A 12,703-nucleotide genomic window follows, 5' to 3' on the forward strand; every position below is an offset into this window, starting at 1 on the left:
TTTCTCTTGAGTTAAGTAACGTAAGGGCGGGTTCGCCAACGCGCAAGCCTGCCTTGGGTGCCGCTTCTCATTACCTTCATTCTCCCAAACCCACCTGGAATTTGTCTTTCAACACCATAATCACAATTTCAAAAGATTTTTCTTTTTTGAAAGGCGTGTCGTAGGTGATCTCCTCCCATCCCCATTTTTCATTTTTCAGAGTATTGCAGACGATGCAGTCGGACCACTTGAAGCGTGGATTGAAATGAAAGGCCACGTCGGCGCGGGGCTTCACGCTGCTGCCGCACTGCAGATCCACCTGGAACCTGCGGGAGTGAGGAGGAGTGAGGAGGAGTGAGGAGGAGTGAGGAGGAGTGAGGAGGGAGGGTCGCGGGCAGCCAGGGGGCGGGCTGCAGGTGGAGGCCTGGCGAGCTGAGTGACCCGCGACTCACCCCCGCGCACCCACCCAGCTACCCAGAACATGGAAGCGAGGGCCGGGTTTCTAGCTGCCGCGAGCCAGGAGAAACAGGAAGGACCTCGCCCTGGGGACAGGAGAACGGTGACCCCGAAGCCTGCTTCTCTAGATGACGGAGTCACCTGGAAACGTCTGGGCTTTCTCCTTCAGACTTCACTTTCACTTATTTAAACCACTGTTACCCGGGCATCAGCCACGGAGAGCCGGCCCGGCCCCGATGCCGCCTAGTCCGCAGTTTGTGCCCAAAGCGAGCATCAGACAAAACAGCCCGAAATCGATCTTCAGAGATGCCGTGGGGGTGTCAGACGGCAACCAGACCTCGTCCCTGGCGTCTGACCACAGTGCCTGTCATTAACCGTGTATCCGATCATATTCCAACCACACTTCGAACAATAAAATGAAAAACTCAAGGTTTTGATCTCGGTCTTCATTCCAGTCTCCTCGGCACCTCGGCCTCAAGAGTATCAAGATGGTCTCCCCCGCATCAGTTTCTGTGGTTGTTCCACAGTCACGAGAAGACAGCTCAGTCACCTCCTCCAGCTCACACCACGGTTTTTACCTGTCCGAATCACAAGGAACATGCCCGCGTATCACAATCAAAGTTCCAGGCTCCAACTGCTCAGGAATCGTCCCGACATAGGGGATTACCTGGAAAAATGATTGTAACAGATGTACGTTTACATAAACAAAACGGGAAGACTACATTTTGAAAGTCTGCATACAAATCTGCTCAGAATCTAGCATTTTCCAGATCACTGCTGAAACAGCCGAGATAGTGACAATATCTGTACACCTGAGTTCTGTGGGAAAAGACACAGCTGAAAGTTCACAGAACATTTTATTTGGCCGGGGGCTTTGTGAAAGAAGATACTTAATAGGACAATTATGATCTAGAAAAAACAACGTGCTGGAAGTCAGGTCCCCTCCCCCTCCCCTTTTCCTAACATTCCATGGATGATCCCGACGGCAGGACGAGACCACACCAGGTCCCGTGCCCACACTGATGGAGACCGGGACACTCACCGGCCCGCTTGTAGAGGGGCACCAGGTGAGCCCCTCCCCCACACCCGGGATGGGGGTGTCTAATCCCTGCCAGGCCTCCCGCCCACAGCTCACCGGCCCTGCTGGAAACCAGAACCACGAGACCTCAGGGATGACCCTGGGGGCCTGTGGCCTCTCCAGATGCAGCAGCAACCCCCCCCCCCGCCCCCGCCCCCCCGCGGCCTGACCCGGTCCGGCCTTGGGTTCGACACGGTATCCGTGTCTCCTCTTGCCCCCTCATCACCCGGAGCCCCACCTCTTTGTCTGGGGCCGGACACACCATCAGATCTTGTCGCTCCCCTTCTGCAGGGGTGGCCCCACCATGCTCCCCGTCCACTGGCTGTGTCCGCGGCATCACAGCCCCCCCCCCCCCCCCCTTCCGCTCGGGAACGTCGGAGCAAGCCAAGCCGGCCAGACCCCATCATACCTCCCGCCAAGTTCCCCCGAGTTGTGACACGCATGCTAAAACCTCTCCTAGGTAGCCGGTCGCCAAGAGCTGAGGCCTAAAACAAGAGCGGGCACATCCAAGTGGTTGCGGATTGGTGGCTCCTAAGCTGAAATTCTCGCCTCAAGCGCGGTCTCCTCCGTGGAGCCCTTTCCCGACCCTGGGCCGTGGCACCGAACACCCCGCCCGGCCCGTGAGCTGCACGGGGCGGGCCGGCTCCTTTACACCCCCAGGACCGAGATCAGACGAACGCGCTCCCACCGGCCCGGTGCCGGGGTTCTGGCAGCCCCACACGCAGGACGAGCGGCGCGGGTCGTGGCCTTAACCGACGAGCAGAGATGAACGAAAACCGGAAGTAACCGAGGCCGGCGAGCATCTGGCATCACGGCAGACGCAGCGGGCAGGGCGGCTGAGACGAGCGGCGCCCGTCACGCCCAAGAACACCCCCCAGATGCGCACGGTGTGGCCGCAGCCGCCCGTCAAGGCCGTGGGTTTTGTGCAGAGAACGTGGAAGGCACTCCGCTCGCACACTGATTTCCGGGCTGCGGCGGATTCCCTCCCACGGCGTTAAGTCTCTTAATAAACGGAGACCTGCTTTTGTCGCTTCAAGTCTTACGCCTGTTCAAATTCTATTGATGCAGAATGTTTAATAATGCAAAAATGTTAGGGATAATATTAGTGAGTGAGAGGCCTGAGAAAATTAAAACTTAAAAGCTTAAGTTACAGGAAACTGAAACCTAACCAAGCTTAACCAGCTTGTTCCACTTCTGTACAATTGCTTGGCGCGCCCATGTATTCCTGATCAATCATAGTTGCCTGGCACTGGTCAACCATTGTAACTTGGCACATCCGTGTATTCCTGATCAATCATTATTGCTTGGCACATCCGTGTATTCCTGATTTCCCCATGACTTGTTTGTACCTGTCTATAAAAGGGGTGTGAAAACCTCTCTCAGGACCTCTCGGCGTCACCGGCAACGAGGGCGCAGAGGTCCAGGTTCGAACCTGTAATAAATGACCCTTGCTGCTTAGCTTTGACTCTGGACTCTGGTGGTTCGTTTTTGGGGGTCTCTTAGACTCTGGGCATTTCATGAGAAAAGAGCCTACAAAACTACACACGGTTTGATCCCAACTAAGTTAATAATAAACATTAAAAAAAGAAATAAGCCAAAATGTTAATAGTTTTCTTGAGGGACGGGATTGTGTTTTTCATCCTGTATTTTTATATTTTCCCGAAAATAAGCGTTTATATTTTTATAACCGCAAGTTTTTGTTGCATAATTTTAGGGTTGGAAAGGGCTTTCTGAGACCAATAATCTATTCCCATCACTGCTAGTAAGTTCTTCGCAATCGTTACTCAGTTGTTCCAGTCTAGGAAACAACAGCGCTGAACATTTTAGTCCCTTGCTGTGTTCGGCATCTGGACGAACGCTTTCTGCTCCGGAGAGCACCCTAAATGATGTAACTCTCGAGGGACTTGGGCCACGTAACACAAAATGCCCTGCAGCCCACAGCCTCAACTCAAAACTGCTCCTCTGAAAAGCGAGAAGGGCATGACTTTGTAGGCAACTTCAAGCTCTGATGCTTCGCAAATAATTTATGTGGAAAAAAAATTAAAACACGGTTACGATGGCTCCGGAGACGATACCAGAAGCTTAAGCCCCACTCGTTGAGTTTAGTGTTTTCTCCCAGAACTTCCTGACTCATCCCGCTTCGCCTGTTTCAGGGTTACTTATTCAGTGTCGCTCCACACGACGGTCGTGGGTGGACTCCAGCTAGAAAGACGCACGACGGCCCATCCGTGAGGCGCTCCTAGAACAGCCGGGAAGAAGTCAGACACCCGCGGAAGGAGAAGCAGAGGAGAAACATGGCCCTCTGGCCGTTCAGAACCACAGTCTCCTTCCACGACTGGAAGAGCCTCTCCACCTGCGAACATTCGGCCCCACCCAGACTGCAGCGAGCGGCCAGGGTGTACGACGAAACCCGGTCACTCAGTAGCCCCGCCTCAGACTCCAAGTTGGAGCCAGGGCCCAGAAGCCGCCATCGGGCGGCGTTCGCTCCGCCAGCGGGCAGCGGCCACGCGCAGGCGCAGCCGAGGCGCTGGCGGTGTTGCCGGTACCACCCGTGTCCAGGGGTGGCGCCAGAGGTCTCGGCGGAAACACTTCAGGCGGGACTTTGGACGCGGTCCGTGACCGGGCCTCGCCAAGTCCGGTTCTTCAAACCCACCAGCGATCCGGAGAACCACGCGGTCTCATTTGATACATCTTAGTTTAGCAATTCATAAATTAATCATCTCTGCTTAGAGGCTGGCTTTTATGCTCGCAACTACAAACCACGACTGACTCAACGGCTTAAAATATGGGGTGGTAAGCCAGTGCCAAATCAGCGCTTCAGAAAAGTGTATAAAGAGTTCCGAGCTGCCCAGAGACACTTTATGGTGGAGGTGTGATTTGAGCTGGGAGCTTAGGAGGAGAAAGCCAGTTAGGGTAGAAATGTCCATTTACGAAAGCAGAGAGGCAGGAAAAGATAAAACATGTCTGCTAGAGAGTAAGCAGCAAGGGAGCAGTGCCAGACAGGCAGGGTCAGATTTTAGAGAGATACAACGAGGGAGGGGTACCTGTGTGGCTCAACTGGTTAAGGGTGGGACTCTTAATTTCCACTCAGGTCATGATCTCCCAGTTTGTGGGCTCGAGCCCCGCCCCAGGCTCTGCGCTGACAGTGGTGGAGCCTGCTTGGGATCCTCTCTCTCTCTCTCTCTCTCTCTCTCTCTCTATCTCTCTCTCTCTCTCTCTCTCTCTATCTCTCTCTCTCTGCCCCTCCCCCACTCACACTCTCTCTCTAAACAAACATGAAAACAATTTTTTTAAACATGTTAAAAACAAAAAGGATGATATAATGAAAATGGGGTTTAGGAACAACAGTCCAGGGGGGTAAAAATGTGCCGGAGGGCAGGGGTTATCTGGGAGACTGGCTACTTGCAGGAAGCCTGGCATAAGGAGAAAATATAATCCAGGCTGATGGCAGCAGACACTGCGGGCGGGGAGAGGAAGAGCGAGGTACGAGAAATATTTCAAAGGAAACCATCTATATCGGGCCACCAACTAAAATGGTGAAACTGGGGAGGAAACAGATTCAGAAGGATGATGAGGAGTTTAGTTCTGAACGCTTCCCGTGCGACAGCTCAGCAGGACATCTAAGAGCGAGCCTGTATGACTGAACAGAGTGGGAGATTCAGCACAAGTTAAGTGAAGGGCCAGAACTCATGCTCTAAAGTCAGAGCAGAGGTGATTATGAAAGATATCCAGGTAGATAAACTGAGAGGAAGGAAAAGTCAGGGGCAAAGCCTCGATGGGTTTGTAAAGCGAGGGAGTGTGCAGAAAAGGGAACAAAGCAGAACTGACTGCTGTCCTTGAAAGGTGGCCTCCTTACGAGGTTGGCCCTTGGCTGGTGTCTAGGAACTTGGATTTGGGGACAGCACCCACCACCCACACGGAAAAGGGTGGTCTCCTGTTCACAAACTGTGTGCAAACAATCCAGTTTATGCTAAAAACCTGCTCTCCTTCCAGGAGTCTGGAATTTCGGTACGTGCTAGGCAGAAGCAGTCCGCGAGACCGGCCCCAGATACGATCTCCCGGCAGTGACTCTCTGATGAGCTTCCCCGGTAGGCGACGTTTCACATGCACCGTGACAGCTTGCTGCTGGGGGATTTAAGTCCATCTTGGGTAACTCCACTGAGAGAGGGCCCATGGGACCTTGCGCCTGGTCCCCCTTAGACTTTGCCCCAGGTGCCTCTCCCTTTATGACTTTGCTATCACTTCACTATAGTAAATCACAGCCGTGAGCAGGACTGTGCCAGTGAATCATCACAATGGGGTGTGTGTCGGAGACCTTGATGCAGCCAATGAGAGAGAAAGGAGAGAACGATCGATCGGTCAGGCTGGACACTCATATCAGGGAAGTCCTTTCGATACGGGAAGACTGTCAACATCTCGGACACGGCAAAATAAGGAAGGTTAAAAAAAGATAATGAAATGGCAATCATATCTTTTGGCCCAGTGATTCCGCTTTTACAGATTTATCCTACAAAATACTGGCACGTATGCTTAAAGACGCATATACTGGGATGTACATCACAGCACTAGATACAATCACAAAAGGAAACAGTCCCTTAATGGAAACTGGTTAAAGGAGTTATAGTATATCCATACAGTGGCCCAATTATGCAGCCATGAAAATAAGTGAGAAGCTGTAAGTGTGCCAGTCTCTCCAAAATGTATCAAATGGAAAAAAGCCGCATACACAACAGTTTATATACAGGCATACCTCGGAGATATTGTGGGTTCAGTTTCTAAACCGCTTCAATAAAGTGAACACTGCAATAAAGCTATTCAGATAAATTTTTTGGTTTCCCAGTGCATAAAAAAGTTGTTTCGGGGTATCTAGGTGGCTCAGTCAGTTAAGCGTCTTTTGATTTCAGCTTGTGTCATGTTCTTGCAGTTCGTGGGTTCGAGCCCCACATCGGGCTCTGAGCTGACTGCACAGAGTCTGCTTGGGATTCTCTCTCTCATCTCCCTGCCCCTCCCCTGCTTGTGCATGCTCGCTCTCTCTCAAAATAAACTTAAAAAAAAAAGTTATGATTACATTATACTGCAGTCTATTAAGTGTGCAATAGCATTGTATCTTTAAAAAAGTGCATTCCTTAACTTAAAAATATTGCTAAAAAAAGCAAACCATCATCTGAGCTTTCAGGAAGCTGTAATCACCGATCGCCATAACAAATATGATAATAATGAAAAAGTCTGAAATATTGCCAGAATCTCCAAACTGTGACACAGAGACATGAAGAGAGCAAAAGAGAGCAAATGCTGTTGGAAAAGCGGGCTGCCACGAGCCCTCGCTCTGTGCGAAGCACTCGGTAAAACGGGGGATCCTACTGTACGACCCAGATGCGGAAGCAAACAGGATCTATGAAGTGATACACACAACACGCACGCTCGGACACTCACGTGTGTTCTCAGGAAGGATCTACAAAACCTGCTGAATGTGACTGCCCTCAGGGAGGGGAACAGAGCACAGGGTACATGGCAATTTTATGTGTTCGTGAAACCCTCAAATACTCTTCGAATTCTTACAAATGATTTACACATACTCTCTTCAGATTTTCAAAACGATGATAAAGGAAAAGCCACTGAGGTTTTTTTTTTTTTTTTTTTTTTAAACATTTATTTATTTTTGAAACAGAGAGAGACAGAGCATGAATGGGGGAGGGGCAGAGAGAGAGGGAGACACAGAACCGGAAGCAGGCTCCAGGCTCTGAGCCATCAGCCCAGAGCCCGACGCGGGGCTCAAACTCACAGACCGCGAGATCGTGACCTGAGCTGAAATCGGACACTTAACCGACTGAGCCACCCAGGCGCCCCAAGCCACTGAGGTTTGACACAAATGAAATGAAATTCTGAACGCAGCTTCTGTTCAAACTATGTGGGGCTTGGCGGCACGGGAACAGCAGAAGTGAAACAGCAGAAAGACACGGACAGAAACGGAAACAAACCCGAGAGAGGGGAGCTGATCCAGGGAGGAAGACACGACTTTGGTTCTGAACTAAGTCTAAGAAGCGGGAGCCTCAGGTAAAAGGCCGGAACAATTTATACACTGTGTACACGCTCAAAAGGTCTGACGATGATCAGGAAAGACACAAAGAGAAAGCAAAAGACACGACTAGTGAAGACAAGAAAGAAATTAAGAAAGAGTTGAAAAAAATTTAAGAAAGAGTGAAAAAACAACAAAAACGAAAACCAGAGGGCAGAGCTGTGGTGAGGACATCAAGTCCGCAGAGACAGACGCTGACGCTCTCAGGACCGGGACCAGCAAGGGAAGAACAAGGGAACAGAGGCTGGAAGGCACCTCGGAGGTTAAAAGATTTTACGGTTTTGTTTTAAGGTCAAGTGGTAAGGGACAAAGGATGTCGGGTCGAATGGTAAGGGACAAAGGAGAAAAAGGTAATGTGGAAGCGAGCTTCCGAAGGAGAGCGGACTGGTGAGCTTTTGAGCGCCAGGTGGAATGAATGGTTACAAGCGGCCTATTAACTCACAACAGCCAATCTGAGCCGCTGCTAAAATTCCTGAGGTTTTAAGGTAACCAGCTGGGATACTGCACAAGCTAGCCTTCGAAAACACTACCTTCTTGCGTTACGGTTATTTTGTTAGTGATCAGTCAAAACCCTGAGGGAGAGCTGGAGCCGGGTGTGCGTGCTCGGCGCTGCGAGTATTTTAAGAAGTGAAATTTAAAGACAGGGCTCAATGTCAGTTTTGCTATTAAGTTCAATCTTTCTACCTCCATCCTTTTCTGCTTTGAGAAGAGACCATACATATACATATATACACGTACACAGGACATCTGCCAAAATTATCCGCTCTGGGACACTGTCACCACGAACCATGCTCAGAACGGCAGCAAGGCCTTCTGGGAGCCCTGGCTGCATTTCCTGCCCTGGGGCAGCACCACTTCCCCAGGCCCTTCCTCAGGAAATGAACCTTCCTCAGGAAGATGCGCGCGCACGTTAACCTGCAAGACTGCTTTCGGGGTAACGTTCACAGAAGTCATCTTACTGAAGCGCAGAACTGAGGAGTGTGACCTGACCATCCCTCCCCCTCCAGGCCGGAGCCAACACGGTACTTCAGTCACCCTTGACGGGCAGCATTTTTTTTTTTTTTAATCTTTGCAGAAAGTCAGTCTACAACCTTGAGATGTTTTGAACTCTGGGATCCAGAAAAGCATTTTAAATGTCTCACTGACTTCAAATTCAGTCAGTCTTCCTTTCGAAGCCAGTACTATTTAAGGCTATTTCTTCTAAAACGGAGTTTTGCTTGATGTGGCGATGGTACCTCATTCTGCACAATGACGTCAAAGCTTAGGTTAAGAAAAAGAGTTACAACTACAAAGTGAGTAACAAGAAAATGAGACCGGGTCAGGGTCATGCTTCGGGGACCCTCCCCGTCCCTCTCTTGCCCGCGAGTCTCTGGGGACAGGGGGTTATTTAAAAAAAAAAAAAAAAAAGTAACTCTATCTTAGACCTAAATTCAGGATCCAGCTTCATATATGTGGAAACTAGACATTTCTAAAGACTCTTAATCACCACGTAAAACTAAAACCCGTTCATTATTTCCAAGGACGTACACTGAAAGTTCCAGCAACTGCAGTCCCTGGGGCCCTTGAACCACAAGACTCTCATTCTTCTCTTTCTCCATCTTGCCACTAGCTTTTGGCCTTTTCCCTGCTCAAGTACGAAGCAGTATTTGAAAGGCAAGGGAAAAGCTGAGACATTTACTTCTCATGACCAGGGTCTAATTAAGAAAGAAAATTAAAAACTTTTAGAGCAATGAATCCATTTTCCTTTAAAATATTGTCTTGTGATGATCCTCCCAGCACCAAAGTCAGCTTCCCTCCACCAGACCCCATGCTCTCCCTTCAGAACACGTTCTCACCACCCTGTACGGTCACTGTGACTTTGTCCTCCACCAGACCGAGCTCCGAGGGCCGTATCTGTTTTTCGGTCAGCAACCGGCACAGTCCCTCTCACACAGTGGGTACTTTCCATACACGTTCACTGAATTTGATGGTTCCCCCCCCCCCCAGGAATAAATAATTACTATCCAATTGGATTTGCTCTACATCCTGCCACAGATAAAAAGTGATTTCATAGGAATCAGTTACCGGGTTATAGGTGACATTCTGCAGGTTGTTTAGGGACAACATCATTCTTTTCCACCTTATCGTTGATTGAGGTCTCTATTCTACGTATGATCGAAGGTTTTAAGACTTCTCAGATTGAATCGGAGGCACCTGTCCTGTGTAAAATCAAAACAGAGGGAAAGAAAAATTAGCATGCATCGTTTTTCTTCATATCGTAACTGACTCCAAGTTTAAGTTATATTAGTTTACTGGTAGTTACCAAATAACAGGTTGCTATTACCATCAACGATCTGACCCCCAGATCAGATCAGGGAAGTACCTTCCCTCGTGTACTTACACGCCAAACAATTTGGGATTATCAGCAGGAAACAGGAAACAGTGACTTAAAATATACATTAGTAGAGGAGAGGGCTCAAAATGGCCACACGGGAAGATCCTGAGCTCACCCCCTCCCACGGACACAGCGACTCTACTGCTACACATGGACTACCTCCTTTTGAAGGGGGCCTGGGATCTGGATGAACAGAGCCTCCGCAAGAAGAGGCAGAGATACAGCCTCACGAATGGAAAAACCACACCCCAGGCAACGGCATTCCACAGTCCAGACAGATCTCAAAGGCACGGAAATTCTCCCAGAGGAGTCCGAGATTCAAGCTCGCATCAGGCACCCCAACCCTTCCATCCTGCACAGATGGCCCGGCCCCCAAAACAGCTGGCTTTCAGAACCAACAGGGAATCACCCATGAAAACTATAGAACTATAGGGGAAGGAAAACCCATTCTTGAAGGGCCTGTGTGAAGACTCCCTCAGAAACCAGAAACCAGTACAAAAATACCAGACCAAAAAACACACAGACCAGAGGTGAAGGAGACCCACTTATTAACCTTGGAGCATCTGCGAGAGAAGCTAGGACAGCTGGGCCTCTCCCGGGGAACCGAGACACCGTCGGCAGTCATTTTGCTCTCTCATTCTGCCATGCTGATCCTGGTGGACGCCATTTTGGAATCCGCTTTCTAGACTGCTCATGTCAGGGGGTGCACACTGCTGAGAGCCCCACGTAACCTTATGTCTCAGCATGGCCTTGCTGCCAACAGGACAGTGACCCTGCCCAGCAGAGCAACCTGAAGCGGTTCAGCCAGGCCCAACAGCCAGCGGGGCAGGAGGCCAGCCCTGCCCACCAGAGCACGTACACAGTCGTAGCCCTGCCGCAGGGGAGAACCCTGGAGCAGCTGGCTCTGGTGGCCAAGGGGGAGCGCGTGTCTGTGCCCCATAGGACATCCACATAAAGCCGCTCCTTCAAGAACAAGAAGACCAGGAGACAGAGCTGAACTACCTCATACATACAAACACAGAGTTAGGCAAAACGAGACGGAACAGTATGTTCCAAACACAAGAACAAGACAAAACTTCAGAAAAAGAATGAAACAAAACAAAACAATGTACCCAATAAAGAGTTCCAAGTCATGGTCGAAAAGATGCTTACTGAACCAGGGAGAAGAGCGAATGAACAGTGAGAACATCAGCCAAGGGAAAATGCAAGAAATTACCAAAAAAACCAGAAAGGAATCTAAACATAACATGAAAGAAAGTCATAAGGTCACAGGAGAAGAGAGCAAGAGAACTGTAAAATCAACCAGAAAACCATCAACAAAATGGCAATAAATACATACCCGTCAATAATTACTTTAAAAAAGTAAATGGACTAAATGCTCATCAAAAGGCTTAGGATGGCTGAATGGATTTCAAAACAAAACACAAAAACAAAAACACACAAGGTAGAGGACTGTGGGAAGACGGTGGAGTAGGAGGACCCTAAGTTCACGGTGTTCCCAGATAACATTCATATCAGCATAAAACAGAAAATGGCCCAAAGGCAGAACAAACTCCGCAACTAAATGAAGAAAAAAGACCACACAGAAGAGGGAAGGAAGGGTGGAGACACAGTGGAAAGCTAAACACACAGTCCAGGAGGGAGGAACCCACAGGTGCAGAGAAGGGAAACGGACTATCACACCAAGAAGACCCCACAGGGAAGACAAATCCCCGTAACATCTGGCTTTGAAAACCGGAGGGGCTAGATTTTGTGAGTTCATGCAACCAGTGGGATTTAAACCTGGAATTTTAAAAATCAGTGGGCTCAGCTATGGGAAAGCCGGGAGGGAGAGAAGCTGAATCCTTGACCTTAAAGAAACGGCTCAACAAACAGCCCAGAGATACTGCCTAGATAAGCAGCAATTTGAAAAATGCCTGAGGCACACGGGAGATGTATTCACTCATCTCCGAGCACATCCAGCAGGAACAGAGATCAACAGGGTACTGCTCCAGGAGCAAAGACCCTGGTGAGCACTATTTCCCTCTCCCCACCCTGCATAAACACACAGCCACCTGTGGGAGCCAAAGCTGTGCTGACATTCACCACCTGAGTTGCTTCCACTGCTTCAGGAATCTGCCCCTCCTAGCCAGGCCTGCCTCATTCTGCTTCAGGACCTCTCCTGCGAGAAAACCAGCAGCAGGCAAACCTTGCTAACACCACTGCCCCACCGCACCCCTCTAGCCCCCATGTTGGGGGTCCACCCCCTCCGATACGCTCTGGGCTGGAGCCCATTCAAACGAGGGCCACAAGCCTGGCCATGTGCAAGCAGCCCCAACCGGGGCCAGCACCACTCCAAAGTGACTCCCGCCCTGGGGAGAGGGGACGATAACCACACACACCAGTCTGACTGTGGACCCAGCAGTGGGCTGGGGGCAGACACCTGCTCTGACTGCACACCCCACCCACCAACTAAAGCTTCTCAGGGAACAACGCAGACGGCTCACCCTGAAGTTCGGAGCTACTGCATCTCTGGCAAATGCCTGCTCTGACTCAACTCAAGCCCAAGGCAGCCCGAGACTGGTCCACTAACACCACAGGGACCAAACGCTGTCCGCAGCCGGCAAAGACAGCCACTGCAAATGAATGGGCTGAAGTCAAAAGTGGCTCAGCCACAACAGCAGGGTGCGTGCAACACACACACGATACCCCTCAGTGAACAGGAGCTCCTCTTCATAAAGCCATGATTTTCAAGAGCAGG

At 50.1% G+C, this 12,703-nt stretch overlaps 1 protein-coding gene and 1 long non-coding RNA gene across 10 annotated transcripts in view; one reads left to right on the plus strand and one right to left on the minus strand.

Moving 5' to 3' along the window:
• The window catches only part of LGALS8 (galectin 8), a 36,081-nt gene that overhangs the window by 8,842 nt on the left and 14,536 nt on the right, over nt 1-12,703 (minus strand). For 7 of the 9 annotated variants that reach the window (XM_042907682.1, XM_042907686.1, XM_042907689.1 and 4 more), the window contains 3 exons: nt 9,654-9,787; nt 1,014-1,102; nt 95-305 (listed from right to left, as the gene is read on the minus strand). In XM_042907682.1, the coding sequence (XP_042763616.1) occupies nt 95-305; nt 1,014-1,102; nt 9,654-9,698 (345 nt within the window). In that variant the 5' untranslated portion in view covers nt 9,699-9,787. The remainder of the gene's footprint in view (nt 1-94; nt 306-1,013; nt 1,103-9,653; nt 9,788-12,703) is intronic. The other 2 variants (XM_042907683.1, XM_042907687.1) reach the window with 2 other exon arrangements.
• Nucleotides 2,266-6,400, plus strand: LOC122201739. Its single transcript, XR_006194321.1, has 3 exons — nt 2,266-2,506; nt 3,667-4,306; nt 5,507-6,400. It is a non-coding gene; the product is annotated as an uncharacterized LOC122201739 (long non-coding RNA).

The sequence above is a fragment of the Panthera leo genome, chromosome D2, assembly GCF_018350215.1.
Source record: "Panthera leo isolate Ple1 chromosome D2, P.leo_Ple1_pat1.1, whole genome shotgun sequence".
Taxonomy (NCBI): domain Eukaryota; kingdom Metazoa; phylum Chordata; class Mammalia; order Carnivora; family Felidae; genus Panthera; species Panthera leo.